Genomic DNA, 17,823 nt, shown 5'->3' with positions numbered 1-17,823 from the left:
CACCTTGCCTCTGTAGCTTCCCCAGAGAGTTTCTTCCCATCTAACTTGTGTTTTTATTGCCTTGCTGTTCTGCTTTTTCATTGGCTCTAAGCCCAGCCACATGACTTCCTTGTCACTGCCTGTCCATACAGACCTCCAGGTCTCTATAGCTGGTACTAGGATTAAAGGCTCATATCACCACGCTTGGCTGTGTTCTTGACCACCCAGGGACTCTACCTGCCATGTGATCAGATTAAGGGCGTGGGCTACCAAGGCCTGATTCCTGTTTATGGCTATGTGACCTCTGATCTCCAGGCAAACTTTATCTATTAACATACAAATAAAATCACATTTCAGCACACCTGACCAGTCTGAGATTTTTGACACTACCCTGTCTTTGACAAGGGTTCCTGCATTAGTTGCTTCTCTTACTGTGATAAAATAACAGAGGCAAGTTTCCTTGTGAAAAAAACAGGTTAATTTAGCCCAGAGTTCTGGAGGTTCAAGGACACTAGCATTAGCTGAGCTTTAGTAAAGGCCTCAGGAAGGAAACACTGTCATGGCAAGAGTATATGTAGGAGGGTGAGGCCACAGTAAAGCTGTGCTTCCCAAACCCTCCCTCCCACGAGGATTCCCTCCACTGACTGCAGGACCTCCAGCTCCTTTTCTATTTATTAGTGTGTGTGTGTGTGTGTGTGTGTGTGTGTGTGTGTGTGTGTGTACATGCCACAGCATGTCACATGCCACAATACATGTGGGGAACAACTTTCAGAAGTTAGTTCTCTCTTCCCACTGTAGATTCTGGAGATTGAACTTAAGTTGCCAGGCAAGTGCCTTTAACTGCTGAGCTATCTTAACAGCCCAGAACCTCCAACTCTTAAAGGTCCCACCCACCTTCCCACATTGCCTTACTAAGGACCACGTATCCAATATATGAACTTTTGCGGGGAAATACTCAAATTGTATGTGAAGCAGAAGAGTTCTGTTTTCTAGATATTCTCGAGGACATTTAAGAACATATACATTGCCGGGCAGTGGTGGTGCATGCCTTTAATTCCAGCACTTAGGAAGCAGAGGCAGGCAGATCTCTGAGTTTGAGGCCAGCCTCGTCTACAGAGTAAGTTCTAGGACAGCTAGGGCTACACAGAGAAACCCTGTCTTAAAAACAAAAACAAAATAAAACAAAACAGAATACATACATAAATACATTACACATGCATACACACTTATATACACATGCATACATACACATGTACACACACATGCATATATAATCTTCTATTTGCTCTTGGTTTCACTGATCTGTGTGTAGAAAGAATGTCAGTCTTTCTCTTTTTGGACCCTCTATCTTTGGATCTATGACCCATTTGATGCCACTGGTTATGCAGAATTTAGTACAGTTCTGTCAATGTCCACTGTCTCTGGGACATTGGTAGTCCATGAGGTAAGTGGCAGAATGCTCTGCTTTGTTATGTTACAGCTGTTTCTTGTACCTAAGATGCCTCTACTCTGAAGGATGTTTTTATACATATTCATAAATACATAGTTTCCACAGAATGGTTCAAGTTCAAAGGCAATTGGGTTGGGGTGAATTATTCCTTTATAGCTGTTGGAGCCAACCACCTTTCTCCTGGACTTTATAGTTCTTGGTGGACAGCATGGCTTGCAGATTCATAAAATATTAAAAGTGGGGCTTAGGAGATGCTCAATCAGGAAAGTGCCTGCTGTTGAAAGTATGAAGACTTATGTTTGATCTCAGCACAAGTAAAACACAGGTATAGTGATACACACCTGTCATCCCAGTGCTGAGGAGGTAGAGACAGGAGGTCCCATGGGGCTTACAGGCCAGTCTAGCTCCACGTTCAAAAAGAAGCAGGCCTTTCTGGAAAAAAAAAAAGGTAGGATCAATAGAGGAGACACCTGACATTGACCTCTGGCTTCCACACTACATTTACATATGTACACACACACACACACACACACACACCCATCAAATGCTGAAGGCAGAACTTATTTTTGCTTTTGGAACATGTGGTGGTTTGAATAGGTATGGCTCCCATGGACTCATGTGTTTGAATGCTTGGCCCATAGGGAGTGGTACCTATAGGAGGTGTGGCCTTGTTGGAGGAAGTGTGTCACTGTGGGGTGGGCTTTGAGGTCTCATATATACTCAAGCTCACCCAGTGTGGTAGACAGTTTACTTCCTGTTGACTACAGATCAAGATGTAGAACTCTCAGCTCCTTCTCTAGTACCATGTCTGCCTCAAAGTCCCACCACAATGACAATGGACTAAATCTCTGAACTGTAAGCCACCCCATTTAAGTGTTTTCCTTTATAAGAGTTGCCATGGTCACAGTGTTTCTTCCCAGCATAGAAACCCTAACTAAGATAGAATCCTTGGAAAAAAGAAGAGACTCTATCTCAGCTGCACCAGGCTTTTTCTTTTGGGGCCACCAACCAGCTCTCAAATCACGACATAGAGACTTATTATTAGTTTTGAATGCTTGGCCTAGCTTAGGCATGCTTCTGGCTAGCTCTTTACACTTGAATTAACCTGTTTCTATTTATTTACCTTTTGACTTGGGGCTTTTTACCTTTTCTTTCTGTATATCTTACTTTCACTGCTTCTGTGTCTGACTGGATGGAAGCTGCCAGGCTTCTTGCCCTGGCCATACATGTCTGTCATTCTCTCCTCCTTCTGTTGTTCCTCTCTTCTCTTCTCTTTCTGAACCTAGATTTCTCTTCCTATTTATTCTCTCTGCCTGCTAGCCATACCTATCCCTCTCCTATCTAGCTATTGACCATTCAGCTCTTTATTAGACCAATCAGGTGCTTTAGGCAGGCAAGGTGAAACAGATGCAACATATCTTTACATAACTAAATACATATCTTACACCGTTAAACAAATGCAGCATAAACAAAAATAATACACCTTTACACAGCTAAGGTAATAGTCCACAGCATAAACAAATGTAAAACATCTTCACCCAGTTAAAATAATATTGCACAACATTCTGCTTCAGAAATTACTATGAAACTCATGGTCAGCCTGAGTCATGACCAAAATGAAGAACTAGGGACTTCATTGCACCCTCTGGCTCAAGATTTAGTGTGCAATGCCACAAACCACACTGCTACCTGTAGCTGAAAGTTTTCCTTTGTCCTGCCTGGCCCACAGTCAGGACAAATATCTCTCACTCATTGGTCCTGCAGCTGCATGGACCCAAATAAACAAACACAGGATAATATATATTATATTAATATATAATATATTAACCATGATTTTTAAACTATGGCCATGGCAGGATTCTTGTTATCTCTAGTTCTTATATCTTAAATTAACCCATTTCTATAAATCTATACTTTGCCATGTGCCTCATGGCTTACTGGTAACTTTACATCTTGCTTCTTCTTCTGGCGGCTAGCAGTGTCTCCCCTGCTCTGTCTTGTTCCTTCCTTTCTTTCTCTTTAGAATGTCCCACCAAACCTTATTCTGCCTCACCATTTGGCCAAACAGCTTTATTTATCAACCAATCAGAGCAACACATTTTCACAGCATATAGAATGACATCACCCATCAGCTACCTACATTAGCTTTCTGCTGCCATATACTATGCTAGGGACCTACCCCTGACAGACATCTCTGGTGACATTGTCTTGGGATCCTCAATATTTAGAATGTGATACACTTGTTTCTTTCTTTCTTCCTTCCTTCCTTCCTTCCTTCCTTCCTTCCTTCCTTCCTTCCTTCTTTCCTTCCTTTCTCTCTCCCTCCCTCCCTCCCTCCCTCCCTTCCTTTCTTTGTTTTAGTTTTTCAAGACAGGATTTCTCTGTGTAGTTTTGGTGTCTGTTCTGGAACTCACTTTGTAGACCAGGCTGGCCTTGAACTCACAGAGATCCGCCTGCCTCTGCCTCCCGAGTGCTGGGATTAAAGGGATGTGCCACCACCGCCTGACTTACACTTGTTTCTTTTGTTTCTAAGTTCCTTAGTCAAATCTATTTTGTTACAGCTCCTCGTCAGATGAGATATTACATGACAAAATACCAGAAACTTCATGGCTTAAAACAATGCCCACTTGCTTTCCTGGAGTTGTATGGATCTGCAGCCAGTTTATGGGTAGAACAATTAACTACACTGTTTTCAGGGTACTTTGGGGAGGAGAGTGAGCCTCTGACTCTGACCCCCTTTGGAATAGCAGTCCAATACAAATCCTATTCCTGGGCCACCACTGGATGTGGGGAGCTATCCTCACAGCACAGTCTTCAGACAAGCTGTCTTCAAGGAACTACATCAAGGAGCCTCCCTCTGCCCTGCATGATGAGCTGCTAGGCTTCACACACTGGTGAAATGGGCGGAGACTTTGGGAGCTCTGAGAGGAAGCAAATGTGTTTTGCATGTGGAATATATGTAGATAATTTTTGGGCAGAAGACAAACTGTAGAAAGTTGAAGATGGCTGTACATTTCTTGCTACTTTCCCATTGATATAGTTAGAGTCTGGTTTTTTTTTTTTTTTGGTTTGTTTGTTTTTTGTTTTCTGTTTGAGCTGAGCTGGTCTAACTTACCTGACTGCTGCAATGCTGCAGAAGTGATGTTCTGGACTTGTGAGTTTAGGTCATGACAAATTTTGCAGCTTTCACCAAATGTATGAGACACTTGCCCCTGGAGCCCCTCTGTTGCCTTGTTAACAACAGCAAAACTGCCATGTTCTAAGGTGGCTCAAGACTCTCTAAGGTGAAGAGAAGCTTTGTGTGGAGAGTGGGATGAAAAGAAGGCTCAGGTGTTATGGTTGAAGTAATGGGATCATTTCATCATGGAGCACAGGTAACTTATTCTTTCTCATCCTGCCCCAACTTCTGACTCACAGATACATAAGCAAAACAAATGGTTGTTTTTCTTTTAAGCCAATACATCTTGGGGTTTATTAATCAATAGATAATTAATATTCAGCCCCCTTTCCTGTTGAGATCTCAGTGCTGTTTTCTGGGATCAAGACAAGTTCATCAGAAATGCTACTTCATTCTTAAGCCTCACTGGATTGTAGAGGTGTATTCTCTCTTCTTCCCCCACTAAGGGGCTCCTCTGCCCACGTGTAGAGCAGCAGGGACAAAGGGGCAGAATGGAAGATTAGCTGCCCAACTCCATACTTTCATACCTCTGAACTTCAGCTCAGCTGAAGAAGATTCTAGCAGTAACAGTGATAAAGAGAACCTTCTGCCCAAACGAAACATTCCATTATAAACAACTATGTTCAGTGAATACACATCAATATTGGATTTAAATGTTCGTGTGTGCACATACTACAAGGGATGTAAGTATGTTCAGTTGTGTAGAGGCCAATGTTGGATGTCTTCCTTAACTGCTGTCAGCCTTATGTTTTGGGAGTGTCCCTCAATGAATCTGGAGCTTTCCAATTTAGCTAGACTGGCTGGGCAGTAAGTCCCTTGGATGCACCTGTTTTCTGCCTCCTCATCACTGGAATTACAGCCTGTGCTTGTATCTGGCTTCTGTTTGAGTGCTGAGGATCTAACTCAGGCCATTGTGGGTACGTAGCAAGCATTTACTGACTAAGGCATCTCTCAAAACTTACATTGAAATGATTTTAGAGGATATTTAATGTATTGATAAACATTTCAATCTTCAGTAAATAGGAAAGCTAGGCAATGTTTAGGCCTGTGTAGGTCACATAGTCCTTTAGTGCCTGAGGACACTAGACTGGATTTGTTACCATGCATTTCTTGGTGACATCCATCTCTGGCCTTCAGTTCATGGTATTTTAGCAGGAGTTCTTCCTCTGAAAGAGGCCAGGAAAGGACTAGATTTGTATCTCTGCGACAGTCATCTGGGAGAAGCCACTTAAGAAGGGACAGTTCCAGAGGTTTTGGATCATCATCAGTCAGGTCCATTACTTTGGGTGCATGGAAGCAAAACATCATGGTGGTAGCCAGGTAATAAGGATAGAAGGAGGGCTGAGGATCCCAATGTCCCATATCAAACTCAGCCTCTAATGACCTATCTTCTTTTTGCTAGGTCCCACTTCCTAAATGCTTCAAAAACTCCCAGTAGCACTAGCAAGCAAGCTTTTAATGGGTCTTTAGACCTAAACAAGGGGATCTGGAGAAGTGGAAGATAAGCCTTGCACAGATCCAATCAGAACTGCCATTTGGAATGTTTTGGGATGCATCTGTGAGGCCAAGGCCTGAAAAGTCTGTGCGCATATATTTTGAAGTGATTTTTGAGACAAGTTCACAGTCTAATCTTCCATGGCCTACACACTCATTCTCAGTCGGAAGGGGATGGTTCCTTTCCACACTGTACATTCCTGTTGCTCTCTCTGTATACAGATAGTAGTTTTCAATGTGCCCTTTCCCAAGCAGTTGCCAGGTATATGAAAGTCTGAGATCACCCACAGAACCAAGAAGCTGCAGTCTTCTTGGGTCCTCAGCACCTGACCTCCCAGATGCTTAAGACACTACACTCTGCTGCTGCCAGGGGCAAAATCCAAATCAAGAAGAGATCAGAAAAACTTTACTAGGAACACAGTGTGCTTGAATGGCAATGACAGTTGTCCACCAATAGGCTTTGAGAAATGAAGACTGAGAACCACTGGTTTGTCTACAAGATTTTTCTTCTAAGCCCTAGGCATAGCTCCACTTCTTAGGGTGCTTTTTTTGAGGCAGGGTCTCATGTACCCTAGGCTGGCCTTTAACTCACGTGCAGTAGAACTCTCGGTCTTCCTGCTTCCATCTGCCCATTGCTGGGTTATGGGTGTGCACCACCTCCTGGGTTACTTTCATTTTGGTTAGCATTTCATTTTCCTATCATGATCCCCTACCTGACATCCTAAAATACAGACTATGAGTCATGTATGATTTCAGAGGTTTTTGGAATATAATCCTTCACTTAATATCAACACTGCTGCATTCAGAGCTCCAATCAATCCAGTCTGGCAGGCATTGTATTTCAAAACTATCACACAAAGACATTTCCCTTTCAAGACATTTCACTCTGTTGCTGTCAAAGAGAAACCCATTTAGAGCAAAATCAAAATCAAGGGAGCAGGATAACTCTATTGGGAAGAAAATGAGTGTGTTTATAGTGAGAATGAGAAGACAATGAAGCATCCATGTGGAGTCAAGTGAAGACCAGAACACTGTGGGTAAAGCAGGACCAAATCCACTTTTACCTCGTAAGGCTTCCTGCAGACTACTGACAACAGGGGTAAGTTAAAGGATTTTTGTCTTGGCAATATTCTCAGTAACAGAACAGTCAATCAAAGATTCACAAAATCTCATAAGAATTTGAAAAATGGGTTAATGCCTAAAGCAAGGAGAGGAGGCTTAGGAGCTGAGGGATTGCACATAGCATAAGAGAAGGGACACCTGCCTGTCCTCTAAAATGCACCCATGAACTTTGTCTTGTGCTTCTACTTGCAAGCTGGACACTCAAATGATTGTTTCCTTTCTTCTGTTATGAGGGGAGAAAACACTTGGTGACAGGGAGGACAGGAAGCCCTGGTTATAACCTCTGGGCCCATCTGGAGGCAGTCATAATAGGCGTATTTCTTTGCCATGTAAGTATGTGAAATTTTCTTTTAATATGTTTTTAAAGTTAAGCCTGTAACTGTGACTGGCAATTTACCTACATAGCAACTATGTAAGGAGAAACATTCTAGCAAAGCATGCTAATTTTTCAGTAACATGTAGGTAATTGCTTATGAATCAACTTTGTTGTAACTCATTCTTCTTTTACCTAGAAGTGGAGTGCCCAATTTGGAGTGAGTACAATGCCCCAGGGTGTCTGAAGCTGTCAGACCACTTACCTCCTGGTGTTCATGTGGTTTTCACTCCCTTAGCAAGTGAGACTGCTCTTCTGTGTGCTTTCAACCATAAAATTGGTTTTAGCTGACATTTCTATCTATTGTTTCATGTCCTTTATACTGTGAGGTAGGGAGCTGACAAGAAGGGAAAAAACTCAGTAAGTAGACATAATAATAATAATAATAATAATAATAATAATAATAATAATAATATAGAATTGTATATTAAGCACTTCTCAGTTTCTTAAAAGTCTATATTTGAAGCTGGGCATGGTAGTACACACCTGTAATTCCAGTTCCCAAGGAGGCTGCAGCTGAAGGACTGCAAGTGTTAGGCCAATCTAGGTTACACAGAGAGATTCTGTAAAAAAAATCAAGAGACTAGAGAGATGGTTCAAGTAGTTAAGAGCACATGCAGAAGACCTGGGGGCAGTTTCCAGCACGCATTCCAGGTGTCTTGCTCTTCTGGCCTCTACAGGCACCTGTACACACATGGTTCATATGCGGACAAGTGGATATATGTGTGCACATGGACATGCCCACACATATATAGATACAATGAAGTAAAATTAGAAAGACAATCTTTGAAAAAATCAAGTCTGTACCTTTGGATACAGAGCTTGGCAAAAGAGATCCTTACTAGAGTAGTTCTTGTAAGAATCATGTGTATAATTAATGTCATACTCTGGTTAATTCATGAGAAGTGTATGAGTTGATTTTCTTCACAGTGATGTTCAATCAAGCATGCTAGCATTAATAATTAACAGCACCAAGGTCTTATAAGATTGCTGGCAGGTGCTAGGGCGCTGGAGAAACACTGATTCCTACCCCTTGCCAGCAAATTTTAATTTTCTTCTTGATTGTGGTAATCTAAGCATTGTAACTGATAGTTTTAAAGTAGACAATGCATTCAGTTACATATATAATAATGTTTAAGGGGCTGGTGATTAGAATTACATACAGATTCAAACAATATTTCATGAGCTGATTTGTTCAAAATATTGCTAAAGAACTCTTTAGGGGGATGGAGAGATGGCTCAGCAGTTAAGAGTACTCTCTGCTCTTGCAGAGGACCTGGGTTTGGTTCCCAGCACCCACATCAGCTAACTTATGACTGCTTGTAACTCCAGTTGCCCTGGGGAACCAATGCCCTCTTATGTAGGCACACACACATATATATTTAAAATAAATGACACTGAAGAACTCTTTAAGGACTTGCAAGTTTCTATTGCTTCTTTCCCAATATTTCAGTCACAGTTCCTGGAAATGGTTTAGATCATTGTCAATACAAAAATCTCTTTTGGAATCTAGGCTTGTGAAAAGACATGCATTAGGCCGGGTGGCGGTGGCACACGCCTTTGATCCCAGCACTTGGGAGGCAGAGGCAGGGGGATCTCTATGAGTTCAAGGCTAGCCTGGTCTACAGAGCAAGATCCAGGATAGTCAGGGCTACACAGAGAAACTGTCTCGAAAAACAAAAACAAAAACAAAAACAAACAAACAAACAACAACCCCCCACACCCCCAAACCTAAATAACAACCCTCAACTCAATGTGTGAGACTTCACTTTCCCCTTAACAGCACCGTTTTGAACACCTATATTCCCTTAACTTGTATTTGTGACTATGTCAATGTGCAGACAACAGAAGAAATATGGAGGCTTACAACTCTGGGCTGAGGAATGTCCCATACTTCTGCAGTTCTTCTGTGAACTTCTCTTGAAATTGCAGGCACCAAGAGTTTACACACAGAAGTACTACCATTGACTGCCTGCAGAATGAGGAATGTTGGACTTCTAAGCCTCTGCACTAGGGAGTATGTACTCGGCAGTATGGAGCTGGAGCAGTTTGATATATGGAGATAGGGTGCTGCTGAAACAAACCCTAAAGCCCACAGTTCTGACTTTGGGACTGGGCCTGGGAGAAGCTGGAAGGGCCCTGAGCAGGCAATGCCTTAGTGGGACCCCAAGGACCTTTTAGAGTCCAGGAGTGAGAACTGGAAAGAAGGTAAGAAACATGTTACTGGAGACAGCAAATCTTCATCATGTTAGTAGTGCAGATTTGTCCCTAAAGTCAACATTACATTGTTTCAAGCAGTCAACAACCCAGGCCAGGAGATCTGCAGTCAGAATGCTGAATGGCTCTGCATAAGATGAGGAATAAGGGGTTGGGGATTTAGCTCAATGGTAGAGGCCTTGCCTAGCAAGCGCAAGGCCCAGGGTTCGATCCTCAGCTCCACCAAAAACAAAACAAAAAACAAAAACAAAACCAAAAATTAGGAATAAGGGACATACTGGTTAAACATGAGGGTCAAGACTCACTGGACACAAACATTCCACTTCTTTTCATTCATAGTCTTTCCAGATGGTCTACGAAGTTGAGATGGAGCTGTGAGGCTGCAGCAGCCACACTAAGGCCGAGGGTGTGACTGCAGATCTGTTAAGAGCTCACACAGTCTTACCATGGTACACTCTAAACCTTTTCAGACATAGCAGATCAAAGGAAGACCCTTTCTATTAAATAGCAGGACACCTTGACCTGCAGATAGCCATGTCTCATAGGTGTCCTGAAAGTCCCAGGCAGAAAGCTGCAGAGTGATTTGTGAATGTGGTTTTTGCCTGATAAAGTAGGATGGAATCGAGCACACAAATTCCCCATGGCTTTAAATGGTTTGTAGCTTGGACCAAGAAGAACACAGAATAACATGGAAAGAGGTCACTGCCTCCCTCAAACCCTCAACTTCTACAGTCATGAAACTGACTTGATGTCGTTGTGCCACTACAAAGGTGGACAGCACGGTATGGGAAGCAGGGACTTGCTGGGAGCCAGTCTTTTTGAGGAGGCTTACCCAGGTCACTCTCTACTTGCCCCACTCTTGCATATGAGGTGTACATCAACAAACACGTAATTTGTCTCTCCAGATTACAGCTCCTCAGAACACCTCTCATGGAGCCTTATCTATACTTGGTTCTGACAGGAAATGCCACTGTGGTCAAAGACCAGCAGTCCTGAAAAGGGGCTTAGGTGCATTTTGTGAGGACAAATGAACTGTTGTGGCTGCAAGGGAGACAGGCAGAGCACATTAAGCATGGTGACTTGTGCAATCTCTGTGCTGTTCCTCTGGATCTGGACAGGACTCTGTAGTGGCTGACAGTATGAAGAGAACACTGCATTGAAACAAGGTGTAGGAATGCCACACACCCCTGCTTTGTTCTCTTGGGATGCTTATTCCTAGAGCTCCACTTCCAGATGTGAGTAGACCAAGCAGCCATATGATCAGCTACAGCCATCACCAACCACTGGACATATGGGATACTCTTAAAATGAGGCCAGTCTAGCCATCAAGGTACCTCCAGCCTTTGAGCAGCCCCAGGTGATGCCACCTGAAGTGAGAAACTGTTCCTGTTACACCATGCACAAAATGGAAGACTGGTTAGTCTCTTAGAGCCACTTAGCTTCTGGCAGCTAGATAGGCAGCAACAGAAAACCAGAAAAGAGAATGGAAAAGAAATTACAGTATGATAGCCACAAGAGAATACTGCTTAGCCACAAAAATGAGTGAGGCAGGACAAAATGCAACAAAAAAGATGAATCTTCAAGGCCTTAGTTTAGTGGAAGTAGCTGGAGACAGAGCGCAGACTATATGTTTCCACTACAAGTAAGAACAGTCCAAGGTGAGCATGCACAGCAAGGCTGCCTCCTGGTAATCCAGGGACACAGGAACTGTCTTGTAGGTGGAGTGGTGTGATTGTGCATTACCAAGGGGCTCATTTGTCAAAGGAGCACAGGTAAGTAACACTGGTACCTGCCAATGTATGTGACATTTAGTTACTGTCCAGACACTCAACACCAGAGAAAAACCAAACAGCACAAATTAAAGGGATAAAACAAGAATAAGGACAACAAATAGCAAGCAGTTACTTATAACCATCCCGTTGGCAGTGGGGAGGGGCAGCTTGCATAAGCACAGTGTTCATCATGGAAGGTCTTTATACTCGAAGAGAATTCCTGGGGTGTCAGTTTAGTTGATTCTTTCTTTGGTACTGGAGATTGAATTCAGGGGCTCATATATTCCAGGCAAGTGCTCCACAATGAGGCACACTCTTGGTGTCTTCTAATTATTTTATAGGAGTTGGATATGTACTGTGACATTTTCCCACTGAGCTTCATCCCTAAAATGTGTTTTTCAAAGCTACTTTTGTAACATGTATCAGTTAAACTATATGCTTCAGGTATGTAACAAATCCCATTCAGACTCTAGAAAATGTGAAATTTGGTGAAATCTAAATTCCTATCACTGGCCTATCCTTTTCTTGTGGGCTCTGGACCGACATTCAATGTCTGCCATCTGCCATCATGCCTGAGATGTCAAAGTCTCCCAAAGCTGATGACATGGTCTCCAAGATGCCCACTATATCAAGAGAAACTGACACTCTGAACCTAATTGCCCAAGCCTGGGACAGATTTTGCTCAGATATTGCCCTCCTTGTACCTCAAATGCTACTAGCTACCCACACCAGTTTGGTTTTCTGATTCTTTCTCTTTCTCCCTTAGTTCTAGCTCTCAACAGTTTGCATGCTGTGACTCAAAGGTCTTCCTTCCAGTGTTTCCTCCCTTCCAGTGTTTCTCTGACCCATCCTCCAAACTACAAGGAGGGCTAGCTACTACAGCAAAAGTCTCCTCACACTGCTATCTAAACTCTTGAGGAATTTTTCTTTGCCCACTGCTCATGTGAAACAAAGCCCTGCACACGCTGTTCTTGGCAATCTCTACAACAGTTTCTCACCCTACCATTTTCAGTGGTTGATAAATGACTTCTGGTGCCCATTAGTCAGTCTACCTCATATCTGCATGCCTGTGTTCAAACACTGTCTCATCCAAATTCCCTAGAAATTACACAGCTCTCTCTCTAGGCAACATTCTTACTACAGATCCTTGCCTAAACAGCTCACATGTGCCCCTCCCAAAGAATAACCCCACATCTGTGAGGATGGAGTGCCATTCACAGAACTGTTGATATTTTCCCTTGTTTGGTTTTCAAGACAAATGAAACCACACACTTCATTTGGAAGTAAATGTATCTCATTTTTGTTTAAATACCCAAGCCCAAACAGTTACTACACACAGGATATGCTTAATAGTTATTTGTAGGACAGACTGAAGCTCAAACAAAAATAGTTTTAAACAGTAATATTTCATTGAAAATGGAAGTGATAAAAAGCTAGGGCTAGGGACCTAGGGACATAGCTCAGTAGTAGAGTACTTGTCTAGCACAAGCAAGACCCTGGGTTAGATCATAGAAATAAACAAACCAAACATCAAGCAATCAAACAAAAATAAACACAAACCAACCAAACAAAATGCTGATGTCCTTAAATTGACAGCACAGACTGACATTTTAAATGAGTAAAATCTTCCAAAGGTTAGAACCAAAAAGTTTTAACCTGTCAGTCAAAAACCAAAAGGAAAAATATTCATAATGAGGGAGGGCAAAGGTGCCAGTATCACAGACTGAATACATTAGACTTCTTTAGGGACCTAAAGGATGGGAAACTTGGGCACTAGGATTTGTGGAAGGCACTAGTGCTGTACAGCGTAGATATACAAAGGGGATACACTGAAAATGAGCATCTGTTCATCAAGCAGGAAAAGACAGAATTAAAACTACACAGATGCATTTTAGGAAAGTGCTAGGTAATGTGCCCAGCTAGTGTCGTAATTTCATGCTCAGTCAGTTGCATTCTCAGGGGAAAGCAGGTCTCAAAGCTTAAAACCTTACCGAGCACCCTGGCTTCTGTTTCAACATGGCCAGAACCTGGATATTCTTACTCACGCTTAAAAAGGAACAACAAACTAGGCATGGAGACTTACGTGGAGATGTGCAGATTCTTGGGGCCTGCTGGCCAGCCACCTAACCTGCTTGGTTAGCTCCAGGCATGAGACCCTCAAAGGACAGGAAAGAGAGTGGATAGCACCAAAGGAGCAATTTCCAGGGTTGTCATCTGGTCTCCACAGACATATGCACACATGTGTACATAGGTATATGTGCACCTGTACACACATGCATGTACAAAAATACACACAAAAGAACAACAACAATAACAAAAGCTGAACAAAATGGAAATAAACCATTACTTGATTTGGAAGTTAAACAACACACTTATAAATAATACATGTGTCACACAAGCCTCAGGAAAAACGTATTTGAACTAAATGAAAACTAAAACAGACATCAAAATCAGCAGGTTTGTGGGATGCAGTGAAGTAGTGCTTACAGGCAGAGTTGCAGCTGCACATGCATCAGGAGAGAGGGAAGAGCCAACATCAGTCACAAATTCCCATCTCAGGAAGGGAGAGAAAGAACAATTTAAGTCTACAGCAAACCAAAGAAAGAAAAAATAAAGCTGAAATAAATGACATTAAAATAAAGACATCAGTAGTAAAAATCAACAAAATGAAAAAAATTATTGTATGAAAAATATGTAGCCAGGCAAGGGAGGATGGAGAGGAGGGGATGGAAGAGAAGCAGCAGGCTCTGATGTTAGAACAATGATGTAATATTAACAGTTACGATTTCAAGAGTTGGATACTTGGAGGAAATGGATCAATTCCTTTCAGACACACATGATTAAAACTGGCACAAAAGGGGAAGGTAACAGGAACAGGCCTGTATGTACTAAAACCTGAGTAACAGCCTCCAAGAAGAAAAAAACATCAAGCAAAAATGGTTTCACAGGTAATTTTACCAAACATTAAAAAGACAAATTGCTGTCTTATCAGTGAGCTCTCCCGCACATTCTTCCTCTCAGAAGTGGAGGAAGCTGTCTCCATCCAGTCTCTGAGGCCCAGCACCGAAGCCAGACAAAAAGACATTACAAAGCGACCAGGCACATCTGCAGAACACAGATGTGAAACCCTCAGCAATGTTAGCGTACTGACTAAGGTAATGTATAACAAGAACAGTTGACCACAACCAAATGAGATTTACTCTAGGCCTGCAAGGCCAGGTCAACACAGCAAATCTATCAACAGAATCTACTACTTCTGTGGGCTAAAGAAGAAAACCCCATGTGACCATTAGCATCAGATATAGAAACAGCCTTTGTCAAAACCCAACAGCCATTCATAATGAAACTCATCAGCAAGCCAGGTACCACATATGTGTCACTGTGCAACTAGTGAATCCTGTAAATACTTAATGAATGGGAAGATACATTATGTTCTACATATGTATAACCTTGCAATTAATGAAATCCTGTAAACAAATAAATGGGAATATATTTTATGTTCCTAGTTTCAAAAACTTGGTACTAGAAGTTACCAATTTTCTTTCGTGTTCAATAAACTCCAATGGAAACTGCAAGAAACTACTTCATAGAGATCACCAAACTGTTTCTAAATTTTATATGGAAGAGGAAAACAAAAACAAAACAAACCCCCCCCCCCCCATATAACAGAGAAGACAGTACTGAAGGACAAAGTTCTGAAAGGACAGAAAAGCAAGGTTTCCCGAGAGCCCACTGTGGAGACGGCATGGTAGGTACAGGGAGGACAGGCATCCAGACACAGAAACAGCGGAGAGCACAAAAAGACACTGGAATGAAAGCAGTTCTTGGAGGAGGGACACTGTCTCCAACAGATGGCACCAGAAAAAAACTGCACACCTATCTGAAAAAAAGAAAATCAGGCAGAGACAGTCAAACCTTTTATCTTCCCAAGTGGATGATAGACATAAACATAAAAAGCAGAAAGACAGGAGACAATCTATGTGACTGTGATATGGCTGTGAATTTTAAGATACAGCATCAAAAGTATAATTCGTGAAAGAAAAACAGGGGTATAGTGAACTTGATTAAAGTTACCACTTCTGCTTAGTGAAGACACTGTTGAGAATATGCAGCTATACCACCACCCAAGCAAAGGCACTTTCTGAGTACTGTGCCTAGCGAAGGTCCTGAGTACAAAGTACACAGAGAAGTTACAATTCAGCACCATAGCACTCAGAGAACGCGCGCGCGTGCACACACACACACACACCTGTGTCTCCCTGTCAAGGAACTGCAGATAACAACAGTGAGCTACTACTCAACAATTAGAATGGCTAAAACCAAAAAAACTGGCAAAATCAATGGCTTCCAGGAGTGTACAGCTACAGACTCTTAGGACTTTGGAGATTTCTCCACACAATGACAAAATCACTCAACAGTGCCTTTCTCAGACACCCAACCTGTTAAAGCAATTCATGGCTGTTATCTCTCCCCCATTGTGTGGTATTTAATTACTTCACATTTAGTGATTTATACTTTTTTATAATTCATTCTCATATACCAGCCAAACAAATATTTCACATTTTTACTAAGGTCTCATAATTTAAAGTTAGCAATGACTTTATTTTCAAATAAGAAACATTATGGAATATTTGGATAATCTTGGGAATGAAGAGTTGATTTAAATATTGTGTGGCATGCTGGAGGTCAAAGAAGTTACAAGCAACTTGCAATTAAAATGTAACCTTCAGAATTACATGTTATGATGATAAATGTATCTTTTAATAGCAGAAAATGATAACTTACCGACTTTCTAGCAAGACTGCAGAAGTGCCAATTTTTTGCTGGAATTTCACCTTTTATCTATTGTAATTCTCTGAAAACAAGAAGTCATGACCCATATGCATATTTTTTCAAGTACCAAATAACTAATAAATCATCCCTAATTGAGGCATTGTTTAGAATTCAGAAACTTTTTTTTTTTTGAGAACATTGATAAGCAAATTTTTGGGGTGGGAGAATTAATCAGTAGATACTAGGAAAAGATACAAAGTATTTTGTGTGGCTGAAGAGCATGTTATGAATACATTTGTTTTGGACAGAAATGATTTTCCATTGTGTTTAATAGAGACAACTCCTTACCAAAAAAAAAAAAAGAAAAAGAAAAGACAAAGAAACCAGACCTAGTAAGTATTGGTGTTCCACTATCTCAGAATGCCAAAGAAAAAGGAAAGGCTGGGGCTGGAGAGATGGCTCAGAGGTTTGGAGCACTGACTGCTCTTCCAGAGGTCCTGAGTTCAGTTCCCAGCAACCACATGTAATGAGATCTGATCCCCTCTTCTGGCCTGTAGTCATAAATGCTGTATACATAATTAATAAATCTTTAAAAAAAAGAAAAAAAAAAAGGAAAGGCTGGTCAGTTGATGGAACTCAGGATTCAATGGTCATCAAACAGAAATGAGGTGATGCAGCAACTTGAATTTCTGTCAGACTGAAGCACCAAATGATTGAGTAAGTTAAACTGGTTGTTATCCTCCTGGAAACAAAATAGACACGGTAATGTAACATGAAAAGAACCTAAACTCAAGGTAGACATTATACTTTACACTGCTGCTTTCAGAGAAAGGACTTGTTAACAGGAATCCAAGGGAATGACAGGCTCACAGCCAAGGAAAGACAAAGCTGTGTAATGGGATCCATGCCACATTCCAACTCAGGAGTCCAGCCTGTTAAAGCACTTATTCCTTTCTTGATTTATAACAACTTTCAAGGAATCATTTTAAAATGTTTGCCTGGAGTCTTCTTTTCTTTGGAGGTCAGATTTGACTCACAGTGAAAAAAATATGATCCAAATATTTTGACAACAGTATTTGATTGCATATGTGATTCTTTTCAAACCTGATCTTGTGGACACACAGACCCACTTGTGTATGTAACTGACATTAGCCAATTCTGCCTAACAGTCACGTTACCACTTGGATGGGAGTGAGAATTTGGAATGAGTTTTATGTATCATCATCAGAGAAGTGGGATGTTTATCCTTCCACATGAGTGCTAAAACTGGAACACTTTTTTTTTTTTACATAAATGTGAAGAAAAGTAACTTTTAATGCACACAAAAATTTATTCTCTGGAAAATTGAACTGCCATTAAAATCTCCTTGGACTGGTGTAATTTTAACATTTTTACACACAAGTCAGCAATTTCTTTATGTAATACAATTATACAAAAGGAAAAAGGCACCGCGATAGTCGGTGTA

The 17,823-nt window shown here is 41.5% G+C and overlaps 1 protein-coding gene across 2 annotated transcripts in view; it reads right to left on the bottom strand.

The window, feature by feature from the left end:
• Window positions 1–8,844, bottom strand: part of Sertad4 (SERTA domain containing 4) — a 46,672-nt gene extending 37,828 nt beyond the window's left edge. The window contains exons 1-3 of one of the 2 annotated variants that reach the window (XM_036202935.1): window positions 8,083–8,844; window positions 7,802–7,933; window positions 1,771–1,861 (exon numbers count right to left, since the gene is read on the bottom strand). In XM_036202935.1, coding sequence (XP_036058828.1) covers window positions 1,771–1,777 — 7 coding nt within the window. In that variant the 5' untranslated portion in view covers window positions 1,778–1,861; window positions 7,802–7,933; window positions 8,083–8,844. The remainder of the gene's footprint in view (window positions 1–1,770; window positions 1,862–7,801; window positions 7,934–8,082) is intronic. The other variant, XM_036202936.1, reaches the window with a different exon arrangement.
• Window positions 8,845–17,823: the final 8,979 nt, after the last annotated feature.

The sequence above is a fragment of the Onychomys torridus genome, chromosome 11 (genome assembly GCF_903995425.1).
Source record: "Onychomys torridus chromosome 11, mOncTor1.1, whole genome shotgun sequence".
Taxonomy (NCBI): Eukaryota; Metazoa; Chordata; class Mammalia; order Rodentia; family Cricetidae; genus Onychomys; species Onychomys torridus.
This window is presented reverse-complemented; position numbering and strand designations above follow the sequence as displayed.